The following is a 13,552-nucleotide window of genomic DNA, read 5'->3' as shown; positions in this document are numbered from 1 at the left end:
CAAACTCCATGTTAAAAGTCAAAATAACTTGGTGGAGAGCAGTCAGTGATATTATTGTTCCGTTGAATTATTTCCTGTCATTATGTTTTTACTTTATTAATTTTGAATGTGAGATGGAACGCCGAATAATTTAAGACATAACACTACACGCCCTAGGCGGGGCATAATGAAGAGGTGGGGGCGCTTTCTAAGCTGTAAGAAAATACAGTGTGACTTAGAAGGGTATGTCTGAAACAAAGGGTATTGAAGGGTATGTCTGTTTTTGGGACATATCTGCTAAATTATCAGATTTATGGCAATCTATGCCGGATCTGTGTCACTGTATCACAACACAATGCATATATAATTTACAACACAGGTTAAGCAACGTCTATTTCTAGTCGGTGCCTATTAATGTAAAATAAAACCCAGAATGGCATTTGGAATATCCCTCATCTTCTCAGATTGGGTCTGCATTGTACCAGTAGCAAATAGAAAAAGAGGGTTGTTGGTTGACATCACCTGACGTCACGTTTCTCCGGCTCCAGTTCCGATGCTCCGTGCACAGCGGCACGTCGTGATGTTTAAAGCCTTTATGGTCTGCAGAGAGCTCTACACTTAATGCTTCTAATGTGTAGAAATTTCAACAGAGCCTTAAAGACTCTTATTGCTCATGAGTCGAGTCTGAGTCAAAAAATATCGAGTTGGAAGTCAAATTAAGAGTGACTCGAGTGAGACTCGAGTTTGAGTCGCTGACTCGAGTGAGACTCGAGTTTGAGTCGCAGACTCGAGTCCCTGTTTCTGGTATCAAGGGATGACAGAGCAATGAAAATCTGCTTTTTTATACACCCTCACAAAAACCAACTGTTATACATTGCAACTTTTATTGGGCCGCTGTAATTCGCGGATTCTGAGACTGCGGATATGGGTGTACTGCTGTAGTAAGGAATACAACAGAAAATAGAAGTGTACAGAAATCAAAGTGTATGGTGTCTTAAGACAATACAGTTGCAGAACAGTACCGTGTGCAAATATCATTGCAAAGTACCAGTACAAGGGAACCAGAATTCTGAGACCAATAACTGAACTAGTGCCAAAGGAAAAGCAGTGGTTCACTGTAGTGCAAATTTGCCAAAACTTGAAGCAGACAATGGAGATAAATGACAATAAATGCCCAATTGTAGTAAAGTTTTGTGACTGCGTGCTGGGGACGGTTTTTGAAACACCCTGGCAGGCGCCACTAGCTAGTTGACATTTGCCTAGTGAAATCATTCCTCAGCTGTCCTTTATAACCCAACTGAAGCAGTGTCACGTACGTCACGGGGGCGATTAGGCCCAAAGACGTGATGGGGGGGGGGGGGGGGTGTGAGGCGATCGGCGGCGAAAGTGAGGATTTCACGCTATGCTTGCAGCCATCGCTGTGTTACTAATCTGCTTGGCTTCAAAGCTGGAGGCCCCCCTCGACCCCCCCCCCCCGGCTGTGTGGAAATCTCTCCCACCCCAGTCTCTTCACACATGTCTGAGCACAGTGGCACCCAGGCTACAAATCTGCCTCATCCCTCTCCGTTCCCTCCGATTGTCCCGTACATGTTGTGCACGCTGTCTCTCCCCCTCTCTCAAAGGGCCATAATCCCCCCCTTCCTGTGTTTTTCGTACGTCCGCTCTGTGAATGACAACGAGTCTTTGTTTCTCTCCGGCGCATAGAGACGCGAGCTCTGAATCGCGCACTTTCTTCCTTTTTCTTTTTTTTACAGCGTAGGCCCGGATTAGGGGCCCGAATTGGCGGTATGGGGTGTGTTTTTTTTCGTATTGTGTCCTCTGTGCTTCGGCGCAGGACTAATTGGAAAAAGCATGTTGCATGCTGACCTATGGGGAAAGCTATTTGTGTGTCGCTTCTGCGAGCGTTGCCCGTTTGTGTGTGCAGGGTTTGGAAAACGTGCATAGTTACTGTAACTTTATTCACTGATGTCAGCTTTCTGCGCAGGACGGCGTATGTGATTGGACGCGCTGCTAAAAGTTCGGGTCATTATGGCCTTTTTGTCCTTATAGTTCTACCATCTTCTGGTGATGAATGGTGTGTTGTTGTGTGTTTTTTTGTTCCCCTAAGCCTGTCACTGAAGGTATAGATGATTACTGCATGCATGTGTGCTGATGTCAGCTTTCCTGCATAGGACAGTGTGTGTCTGTGTCTGTATTACGTTTATATTACATTGTGGGTACCAAATGGCTACAGTGGCCGACAATTTTATACAAATGTTATTTTGATGTTGTGGGGATAATTCTTCAGGTCCCCACAAAGATCTGTGAACGCAATCAAAAAACTAAAAATGCCAAAAGTCTCGTATTTAGTTTGGTTACTTATGGTTAAGGTTAGGGCTGGGTAGGGGTTAAGGTCGTCGTGTTTTCCCCATCGAAATGAATGGAGAGTCCCCACAAAGATATACCCACAAACCTGTGTGTGTGTGTGTGTGTGTGTGTGTGTGCGCGTGCATGCTAAGTCTAACCCCTGTTTATGCGTACACGCGTGCATCAGCTAGCGCTAATCGATGCCAAGGCCACAGCCGTGGTCCGATGCCGGCTACACAGAAGCCCCTTGTATCGCTCACCAGTAATTACATTTCATCGCTCACTTTACTAATTGGCTTTTTTATATAAGTCCCCAGGGGGTGGATTTGCATCAGAATATGATGGAAAGCGGGGGCAGTCTATAAAATGAAATCAGATTAAATGAATAAATGAGCTGAGGAGGAATTCTCACAGCGGGGCTCCCACAAATAAGCAGTCACATGACCTCAACTTTACAGGAACGTACAGGCAGATCCTGCACACAGGCCTTACTTATGGAGTCATGATGATGTCATATCTGAGTGGACAAGGTTTAGTTGGGGGGGAGGGGGGGGGTACCATTGAACGGAGGGTCTGTTGGCATTTTTGGAGGCATGGATTTATGCCCAGCTCTGTACCGAAGTGTGAAATTAAAAAAGGATAAAGTTTACGGTACTGTTTGATTATACTTTCAGTTACCGTTCACTTCTACATGAGAAAATGAAATTCGACTTGTGCACTAAAGGATGCCGTACTTTTATTAAAAACAGATAACGGGTAGATTGGGAAAAGATGCTGGATCAGACATGAGAAGCGCGGCGTTTGTGTGAAACGAAGCGAACGTCTGAGAAGAAGTTCAGCCGTTATCGAAGGACAAGAATAAATATGTTACTGATTAGAATGAAACTGGGAGGGAAGGAGAAATGTAAACAGTAGGCAGACTGAGTACACAGATAAGTGAGGAAGCAAAGTGACTCGAACCCGGCCTCTGTGCCACCCCTGGTTGTACTTCTTGTCGGACGGCCACAGAACCTCTGGCTTCGTAAAGTGGCCCAGTGTGACTTCTGTGTGACTGAGGCTATTCGGCTTTGGGTGTGTGAGTCATTTGTGTGAAATGCGGCTAGTTTGCGTGAGACCTCGCTTGCGTCGCCAGTGTCACTCGCTGCAGTTCCCTCTGCATTTTTTCTGGTCACCTGTGTTCGATCTGTCGTCTCAGCCAGCCCGCGCGTTTTCCCGTAGCTGTGTACACGTGTGCCGGTCCGTATCGGCGCGTCCTCCCCTTGGGCGGCTGTTTCCTGTGCTTCACGGCTTTTTTTCTCCCACGTTTGTTTGTTTTAGTGCGGACAATGAGGGGCACTGTGGCCAACCCCCGCAAGGAGACAAAAGCTAGCTTTGAGAGCAGGGTCCCAAGGGGGAGGGGGGGTGTCAGTGCCACGGGGCGTCCTGGGGAGCACAGAGAAAGACCGCATTCAACCGCCAAAGGCGTTCCGTTGTTCCGCCCGGCCAGCCAGCCTACTCTCATCAGAACAAGTTTCAAATCTGCCGCCAAACGTGGTTCTTATTTATGGATAGTGGAGACACGGCAGACCTCGCCTGTTCAGGGAAGAGCAGAGCGGGACACGGGTACATCAGCTTATTTGGTTTATTTTAGTCTCATTATTCTGCACGAGGTCTATAAGGCAACAGCAGCCAGTGAGCACCATCTGTATAAGGAAACTGTAGGGTGATGTCGGTGGCAGTAATGTATGGCCATGCAATCCTACGGTTGATGTGAAGCCCAACTTCAGCTCTCTGTTGAGAAGAATCGCTTTGATCCTTGAGTGAGCGATCAAGGGAACTGACTTTGAGCTTTTGAATCTCTGCGATCTCCCCCCAGGTGGTCGTTTGGCGTGCTGATGTGGGAGATCTTCACGCTGGGAGGCTCTCCATACCCAGGCATCCCTGTGGAGGAGCTCTTCAAACTCCTCAAGGAAGGCCACAGGATGGACAAGCCCAGCAACTGCACCAACGAGTTGTAAGCTGTCGTCCCCTCCTGCACTCGTCATCTGTTCCTCCCTTCAGCAGAAATCGGCCCCTGTATGTTTTAACCCTGCATCAGCTCACCTGTCACCGCAGAGAAAATAACAACAGATTTTCAGGACCTAGAAATATGTTACGAAGCACAGCAACAGTATAAGCCTTATATTAAGTTATAAGTGCTAAAATTGAGGTGCAGGACATGCCGTTTATGCATACTTCGGGGAATAATTGTGCAGCCATTTGTGAATATTGCAAGAAGAGAGTGGACAAAATGTTTGCAGGTACTTCAGGAAGTCTGGGGTCAGCCATATGGATTCCAGAGGAAATGAAGGATAAAGCATTTACAAATGCAGGAAGTGGAGGAGTGTGAGCTATTCACAGATGTTACAGGATGCAGACCGTTACCAGATGATACAGGGAGTGAGGTGGAAGCCCTCTACAGGTTGTACAGGAAGTGTGGGGAGCTATTGAAGATAGTGTAGCGCTGCACTCCGAGCTGAAGAGGGGCACTGATGAGCAGATTCATTACTGCGAGCAGACAGATGCGCTGACAGTTTGCCATCAATGTTCTTGTTCAGTGGACTTTGGCACCGACTGCCCGATAAAGCTTCTTGGTCTCTGGAGTATCTCAGTACCGTAGGAGCGACGGCTCGGTCAAAATTAAAGCACAGCGATCATCAGTCAGCACCACCAGAAAGTACTTTGGTTTCAGCTTTTCTCCAATGGACTGGCAGGCCATCCAAGGATGGATGGATGGTTGGTTACATAGCTTTAGTATTTGAAGATGGCTGGACTTCACGGTAAGGTGATAAAGTGGAATCACAGTGCCTTCTCTCTACCTGGACACCATGGAGACTGTTCAGGAAGTTGGATTGAAAACTTTTCTGCTTTTGCTGTAGTCCTCCTAACCTTTGTGCTCTCTCAAAGTTAAATCGGACTCGTGTAGTAGGTCAGCACAGCAGGGGCGATTCTAGGGTTTTATTTTTGTAGGTGAGGGCCATAATTTATATAGGGGGACCAACCTTATCATTAGTCAATCATATGTTTTTAATCGGTGAGTGACAGGAGAGTGAGCCAATCTGGGGGCCAGTCAGCTTTCAGCTGGGATAAGTGCCCTTGTTCATTGAGTAATGTAACAGTAAAGTCATTTTTAAAGACAAAATGTCTTGATGATAGTCGGTTCTCGTAAATGGAACACATGTGTGGAAGACCACTGGCAGGCAAGAGAAAAGTAATCTGATGTTCTTCTCCGCCCCCCTCGCTCTCTTTCTGTACCCCAGGTATATGATGATGAAAGACTGTTGGCACGCCATCTCCTCTCACAGACCCACCTTCAAACAGCTGGTGGAGGACTTGGACCGCATCCTTACCTTGGCCACCAATGAGGTGAGGATGTACAAATGATGCCCCGCCCCCATCACAGTATCAGGAACCGCCCCTTTTTCCATGCATGGAAATTCACTTCTGTTTCTCATACCTTTTGGGTAGAACTGGACTCACTACTGAACAGGGCTAGTATCTGTAGCATGGAAGTGGCTCTGTGGTGAAGCGGTCTTGGACCGATTTAGGACCTTGGCACCGTCACCACCCCATGTGGTCTAACATTTTTCCCTGACCGTAACAACCCCATAAATCATTCCTGCATCTCTAGCTGTACTCCCCCTCCACATAACGCGTGAGCCACACTTTGATGTGTCATATTTGATACTCCGCTTCTCTGTAGTTTGCAGGTGTAACCTGCCACGGATGTGTTTTTACATGGACGTTTCCTGTCCCTGGTGTTAAGGAAGAGTGCATTTTTTAGATCAAATCTTTTTTTTATCCTTTGTTCTGAGATATCCACGTGCAAAAGGAAATGTTTTGCAATAACGCACAGGTCTCGACATGTAACTGTCTCACAAAAACCAGAGTCTCACAAAAACCGAAAGGCATAGTTACAGACTGCACAGACCCGGACAGGGACAACAGGCCGGCCGCTGAACATGCCGCCCTGCAAAATACGTGTGTGTGTGTGTATGTGTGTGTGTGTGTGTGTGTGTGTGTGTGTGTGTGTGTGTGTATGCATGTGCCCGCACTTCGCTACGCCGTGCAGAGTCTCCGTCAGCCGGGGAAGCCATTATTGGTAGAGTTCTGGGTGACAGACCGTGACTCGTCCGTCAGAGCGGGAAACTTGAGTCTAGTCAGTGAAAGTATTTTACTCAAAAACCCCTCAGGCATGATCTCAGAAACATAATTAGCAATGCTTTCCATCCCCAAAATTGTCTTAGACCGTATCTTCCTGATGTGAGAAAAAAACTCCAGGTATCAAACCAAAAGCTCTGGAATGGAGTCAGAGAGTTAAAGAGGAACTGTATGGATTATCCCAGCAGCTAGCTTATATTTGAACTTTTGAAATGTAATAAACTGTTTTTTTCCCCTCTCCAACCCCCCCCCCCCATTCCCAAAGTGCTCGCAGATGTGGAGGTCTTTAGTAATGTGAGCTCTGTTGTGTTGAGTTGTAGATTGGAAGCCAGAAGTCATTTTAGAAACCCAAACCTTTCTTCCTCCACTGAAATATTTCAATAACTACCGTTAAAAAAAAAAAATCAAATAGACAAAGAAAAAATGCAAGTGACCACAGCACACTGGTTGAAGTTTAAATTAATGGATTTTTTTTTTCATTTCGGTCTCACTCTTTTTTTTTTTTTCCACCGGCAGAATAGAGGTTGCCAGTGTGGCCTATTTTTGTAGCGATTTTTCCATCTGCCTCCGTGCGCCGAGCTCCTCGCATCCAGTTTCGGACGTCAGGTTTATTTTCATTTTCCCTGAAACCGACACAAACTCTACCAGCGCAGAGCCAACCGGTCGCCACCCCACCCAGGACTCTGCTGGTGCGTTTCAGCCGAGCCCCACCCTGCCCAGACACGCTCTGTACTGAAGGAAAAGGGGAAAAAAAGACGTGGCAAATGGGTCAGAGCCGGGAGACTCCAGGCTCGTCTCGCACGGGTCCAGTCTGACCTTTATTCGACATTCAGCCAGTGTTTTTAAATCCTCCTACAGGCACGTAGATAGATTTGCTGATGCGTGTTTGGGGGCTGGGCTTCTGCAGCCAGTTTGCAGAGCTGACTGGGGCTCTGATTATACGACCTTGTACAGTTCTAACCTCCCCTCCCCCCACCTTTCAGGAGTACCTGGACCTGTGTGCCCCCACCGAGCAGTATTCTCCCAGCTTCCCAGACACACGCAGCTCCTGTTCTTCCGGAGACGACTCCGTATTCTCCCACGAGCCCCTCCCGGATGAGCCCTGCCTTCCCAAGTATCAGCACATCAACGGCGGGGTAAAGACATGAGGCTGCAGGGACGCGGTCAGCTCTGTGACCTCCGTGCCCACCCCCCGAATAGTCTTCCTACTAGCCCCTGGAAAAGGGCAAGACCCACAAACCCCTCCCCCCCCAATCTTCTGCTCCCCTCACCCTTTCTGGATCCCGGTGGACTTTTGGACCCAGGGGGGTGCCGGACTAAAGACGTGCTGCTGTTGAATCTGAACTGAGCTGTGTGGCAGACACACGCGCGCACACACGTACACACACACACATACCTGCATGCACGCACAGATGTGCGACTCCAAGCTCTTAACGGGAGGACGGACCCCGAAAATGCTCCAGGCGAATGACCTGACTGCCCAATCCTGGGGTTCGCTTCTCGCCTATTTTTTATTTTTTTTTTAGTTTCTTTTTATTATTTTTCTTTCTCCAAGATCCTGAAATAGTTTCAAATAATTGATTTCATTCCACTGGCTGGCATTTCTGAAACTGTTCCAAAGGGAAGCGTGGACCAGTGTCCTCTACTAGAGGACTTAAGGACAAAAATAGGAAATAAACAGGAAAAATAAACTAAAACTAACAAAAAAATGTAGGGAAAGAGAAAGACACTGCCTCATGTTTTTGTAATATGGTTTGTATTTTCTTTTTTGATAAGCCCACACCATTATTATTATTGAGCTGAATACACAGTATATAGTGCTGGGTATATGTGTAAATATATTCAAATATGTATAAATATATATATTATATTTACAGTGAATTATTTTTTGTATGGATTCCAGAGTAACTTTCCCCTCCTCTCGCCCCCTATCTGAGGTGTCTAACGAACACCTGTTTCACTTCTACTCAAATACATAACGGAGTTTGGGCTGTCCCGGTGGTAGCATGTTAATTTATTGACTTATGTTTTTAAGACGAAAAAGTAAAAAAAAAAAACGCCGTAATAAAGAAATAATATTAATGAAATAATAAATAATCCATTATGTTTATTGTAATTTAAAATGATCTTTCAGAGGAGGTTACAGAAATAATTTAGTGGGTATTTGGAAGATCCTGCACTTGTTTTTTATACGTTTTAATATGAATGTTAGGTTCATTTGACACACTTTACATTTTTTTTGTTTTCTAATACTTCCTTGACATAGAAGATGTTTTCTCATTTTAAGATTGTAGCAAGGAAAATGCCGACTATCGGTGCATGAAAGAACGGCGTCTTCACAAATACCCGCTAAAGTTCTGTCACTTAACCTAGACTAAATAGATTCTACAAAATTCACGTAAGGTTTTTTTTTCAGAAAACAGAAGTATTAAAAAATCATCCAAGTGTTTCCAATTTTTTTCCTGCGAGTGTTGATTTTTCTGACACTTACTGCAAAATTAAAGGTGAAAAACTGAAATGTGTGCAAGCTTTTCTTTCTATGAATAGTTCCATATAGAACGTTCGGCTGCAGCCTTCCTCATGGGTTTAGATGACAATCCATCACGGCCCCCTCGTTGCCACAAAGCTCATCTTCATTTATTGCAACCTAGAATCGAAAGCTTCGTCTTTACAGAATCTCCAGCGTTTTGACCCGTATAATTGGATATTATGAGAAATATATCTGTCAGATTTTAAAAAAGGTTACAAAGATGAAGGATGCCACTGGGATAGTAGCCTTAAAATGTCTGAGCAAATCTGGACTTTAAACAGTGACGCTGTTCCAATATGCTGCAGTACAAGCACTCCAAGGACGAACAACATGCGCTTGTAGCCAGAAAAAAGAAAAAAAAAACTGCATGATCCTCCATGAAAACCGAATGGAACCGAATTTCCTTGGACTCTGGTAAAGAGGGAATCAGTCTGTAGCCTTCTGTGATATTCTGCCCAACCTATCCAGCAGCTGGGGCCTGAGGCACACACTGAATGTCAACACTTTATTCACTTTTGGACAGTCAGCACAGAAATGAGCAGATCCACAGGTCTGACTACCTGCATGATGGGTCTGATCCCTCACTGTACGACTCTTCAGTTACGCCAATGTGTCGCAGCTTAGCTAGTTTCTCCCAAACGTTGTTTTTTTTTTTTTTTCTTGGATTCAGCAAGATGATATGGGTGGGACCAAATCTCTTTACCTCGTGGGGTCTAAATGTAGAGCTTCTTGTGGTTTGTACAGGAGAAAACATGTCCAAAGGTTTCTGCTGGGTTGCTGCGAACTGTGCTGGCTTCTCTGGCGTCTTCTGGGCCCCACAAGGGACCGGAATGGGATCCCAGCTTTCCTGGAGGTCTGCTTCCTGCTGCCTGCTCCTTACTCCAGCGCAGCTAGCAGCAGAGGTTCCAGGTCCGTACAATGAATGTACAGCTTTTTTCCAATCGAAGTGTCAGCTCATGGTCAATATCACCAGTTCTGTGGTTAATATGATCAGCTTTTGTCACGCGACTAGCAATCTGAATGGATGCATGGGTATTACTATGGTGACCATTATTCTCCTGTGTGAAAGCAGACAATTTGGCACCTTTATTGAATGCTTCTTGTTGACATTCCTGGGCCTGGCACAGATGCTCTCATGATTACACCCCAAGTGAGCCAAGTTTTGCTCTCCGGTTCAGGGCGTCATGAACTTTTCTGTGACACGGGCTGGATCTTCGTTTACCATGTTCCTTAATTTTGTTTTAAGGTGCTGTGTAGCCTCTAGCTGTATAAAAGCTCAGGAAAAACAAATAGTATTTGAGAAGAACGTCCAAGAGAGCAAACAGTAAAGGATTAGTTTGTCCAAATTTTCTTGAATCTGTATGAACTAATCGCTCTCATGCCTAATTCCTCGTGCATCTCCTTCAGGGCGTGTGACATGAAAGATGTGCTGTGATTCGTCAGAATCTTGTTTGGGATTCCGACTTTGGAGAAAAAGCAAAACAATACTTCTGCAGTAATTTCATTAATTTTAACTGGTCTAAACAACATCCAGTTCAGGGTGTTTCCTGCCGCATGCCCAGTTTTTTCTAGGATGGGCTCCAGGTTCACTGTAGTTCCGCACTGGGTCTGCGGTTATTAAAGGTGCATGCGTGGATGGTCAGTATCTTCACAAGGGTGTAGATTCTGTTGCCATGAAACTTAACCATCCCCCGCTGGTAAATTAAAATGTACTGCCCGCATGTATTTACCGCGCCATTGCGAAGCTTCCAGTTACGCTTTCTTGCACTTCTATGGGCAGATGATTTTCAGGAAAACAAGAGTCACGAACCCAACATGGCGTGGCTGCTGCGATTCCCCATCCAATCTTCTGTTACCTGAGAGGTACGAATCTGAGTACCGACTGGCGTGTCGGAACGTGGGATCAGATGAAGTACAAGCGAGTGTTTCTGAGTCGACACCATGGCGACGTGTTATTTCATGCCTGGGCCCACAAAATGATTTGGATGAGAAAAATAAGGTAATTTGGTAAATAATAGGAATCTCCATCACATTGTACTCCAATAGGGCAACCGGGGGACTGTACACTTATTGTAGTTTCACACTTTGCTGTTGGGCCAAAGAAAGAGGGGTAGGCTTGGATATTCAGACAGGGCTGCTGGTTCCTGGCAGCAAGCTGGAAACCATGCTCAGTTCCGCCATGTTTAGGACGTCCTTCCATGTTCCCCTCGCGTAAGATCTGTGCTCAGATTCGGCTGAACGGAGGCCCCCAAGCCCCTGGAGATATGCGCTCTGATAGTGACAGTTTGGCAACCCCCCCCCCCCGGTCATAGTTAATGCTTGTCTCACACACACACACACTCTTTCACGGGCGTCTGCACGTGTATCGTCAGCTATCGGGGGCCCATGCTCCAACGCTCCTGAGATCTCGATCGTGTGTAGGTCACGGAGATCTGTGTCAGATTACAGCAGACGAACGACTTCAGTGACTTGAAATATACGCACAAATATTCTAGAGGCAAAATTAACTTCTTTGGTGATCCTTCTGACAGTGCTTCACATAAATCAGCCTCACCTCTGCCAGCTCTCATTGTTGATTGATCAATTAATTAGTGTCACTCCCCACATCTTGGCCGAGTTTCCTGGACAACTGCATTTGCGACATGTCACTGCTAATTCCTGCCATCCGTTCCCCAGGTGAGTGTTCCTACTTTACAGTTACCCCCATGACCTTAACTATCTCATTTGCTCAGTTAATTAACCACCCCCGCACACTTGGAAGATTTAGTGTAATTGATTATAGTCTCTGTGGAGTAAGGTTCGTCCAGTCTTTAAGAGTACCTTTTTTACTACCATACCTATAACTGAGCCACCCCCCAGCCCCACCATGTGCCCCTCTCCCTTTCCCCCTCTGGCCTTTGCGTTCCCCCTGCCACCCCCACCATCTGCCACCATTGATTTGTTTGCACAAGGTTTGCTCCCCTGGAATGTCAACACCGGCTTTGTCCAGGGCCCAGGGGATTCTGCTATTCACTGCCCTAGGGGCTAGAGGCAAACCCCTAACCAAAAACCAGAGAGGACAAGAGAGAGAGGGGGAGTGTCAGAGAGTAGCCATGCGACTGTGATTTATCTAAACTGTCACAATCCATCTGCAGACTGACTGCCACAAGCGCAAGCAAGTTATATACCCCAGTTTTATTGAACATTTTAATGATCATATACTGTTTTTGTGTCAATATGCATCACATGACATTAAAACTTCTATAATAAAACATGAATATTATTTTGAAAAAAATTTTCTATTGTTGCATTATATTAATTAGAAGTAATTCGACATATGGAGGCCATTTCAGTTAGCATTGAAGATACTAGTTTGTAGTTAATAATAATTTTATAAAAGAAAGAAACTGAAGGTAACTATGCCAGTCCAAGTCAGCTGGGGGGAGCTTTGGGGGGAGGGAAGATCCTGGACCTGTATTGGGTGTCTGTTCCGGCTTTATTTTTCAGAGAAGAGGGGGCTGGTGTGTTTTTGGGGGCAGGGTGTGGTGTTGGTTTTGCTGTTCTTTGAGTTTTTAAAGTAGCTTGTGTCTGTACCTGTATTGGACTGCAGACACATGAATGTTTGTATGTGTGTGTGTATGTATGTACGTTTGTGTGTGTGTGTGCATGTACGTTTGTATGTGTGTGTGTGTGCATGTACGTTTGTGTGTGTATGTGTGTGTGTATGTACGTTTGTGTGTGTATGTGTGTGTGTACGTTTGTGTATGTGTGTGTGTGCATGTACGTGTGTGTGTATGTGTGTTCATGTACGTTTGTGTGTGTATGTGTGTGTGTATGTACGTTTGTGTGTGTATGTGTGTGTGTACGTTTGTGTATGTGTGTGTGTGCATGTACGTTTGTGTGTGTGTGTATGTACGTTTGTGTGTGTCTGTTCATGTACGTTTGTGTGTGTGTGTGTTCATGTACGTTTGTGTGTGTATGTGTGTGTGTGCATGTACGTTTGTGTGTGTATGTATGTTTGTGTATGTATGTGTGTGTGTGTGCATGTACGTTTGTGTGTGTATGTGTGTGTGTGCATGTATGTTTGTGTGTGTATGTGTGTGTGTGCATGTATGTTTGTGTATGTATGTGTGTGTGTGCATGTACGTTTGTGTGTGTATGTGTGTGTATGTACGTTTGTGTGTGTATGTGTGTGTGCATGTACGTTTGTGTGTGTATGTGTGTGTGCATGTACGTTTGTGTGTGTATATGTGTATGTATGTTTGTGTGTGTATGTACATTTGTGTGTGCGTGTGTGTGTGTGTGTGTGCATGTACGTTTGTGTCAGTGTGTGTGTCTGCATGTATGTGTGTGTGTGTCTGTGTGCATGTACGTTTGTGTCTGTGTGTCTGTGTGCATGTGCATTTGTGCCTGTGTGTGTGTGTGTGTGTGTGTGTGTGTGTGTGTGCACGTGCTACTGAGCTATCGTTTTCAGGGGCCCTTCCTCCTAGGATATATGTTTGTTGTTCTGCCTCTGTTAAAACTGCGTACTGCTCCTCA

At 45.6% G+C, this 13,552-nt stretch overlaps 1 protein-coding gene across 1 annotated transcript in view; it reads left to right on the top strand.

Annotated features, from left to right (window-relative positions):
* The window catches only part of LOC125738248 (fibroblast growth factor receptor 2-like), a 37,890-nt gene extending 28,868 nt beyond the window's left edge, over positions 1-9,022 (top strand). The window contains 3 exon segments of the mRNA XM_049007040.1: positions 4,181-4,318; positions 5,604-5,709; positions 7,488-9,022. Of these exon segments, the coding sequence (XP_048862997.1) occupies positions 4,181-4,318; positions 5,604-5,709; positions 7,488-7,652 (409 nt within the window). The 3' untranslated portion in view covers positions 7,653-9,022.
* Positions 9,023-13,552: the final 4,530 nt, after the last annotated feature.

Source organism: Brienomyrus brachyistius, chromosome 3, assembly GCF_023856365.1.
Source record: "Brienomyrus brachyistius isolate T26 chromosome 3, BBRACH_0.4, whole genome shotgun sequence".
NCBI lineage: Eukaryota > Metazoa > Chordata > Actinopteri > Osteoglossiformes > Mormyridae > Brienomyrus > Brienomyrus brachyistius.
Note: the sequence above shows the minus strand (reverse complement) of the source record. Positions and strands in the feature narration are given on the sequence as shown.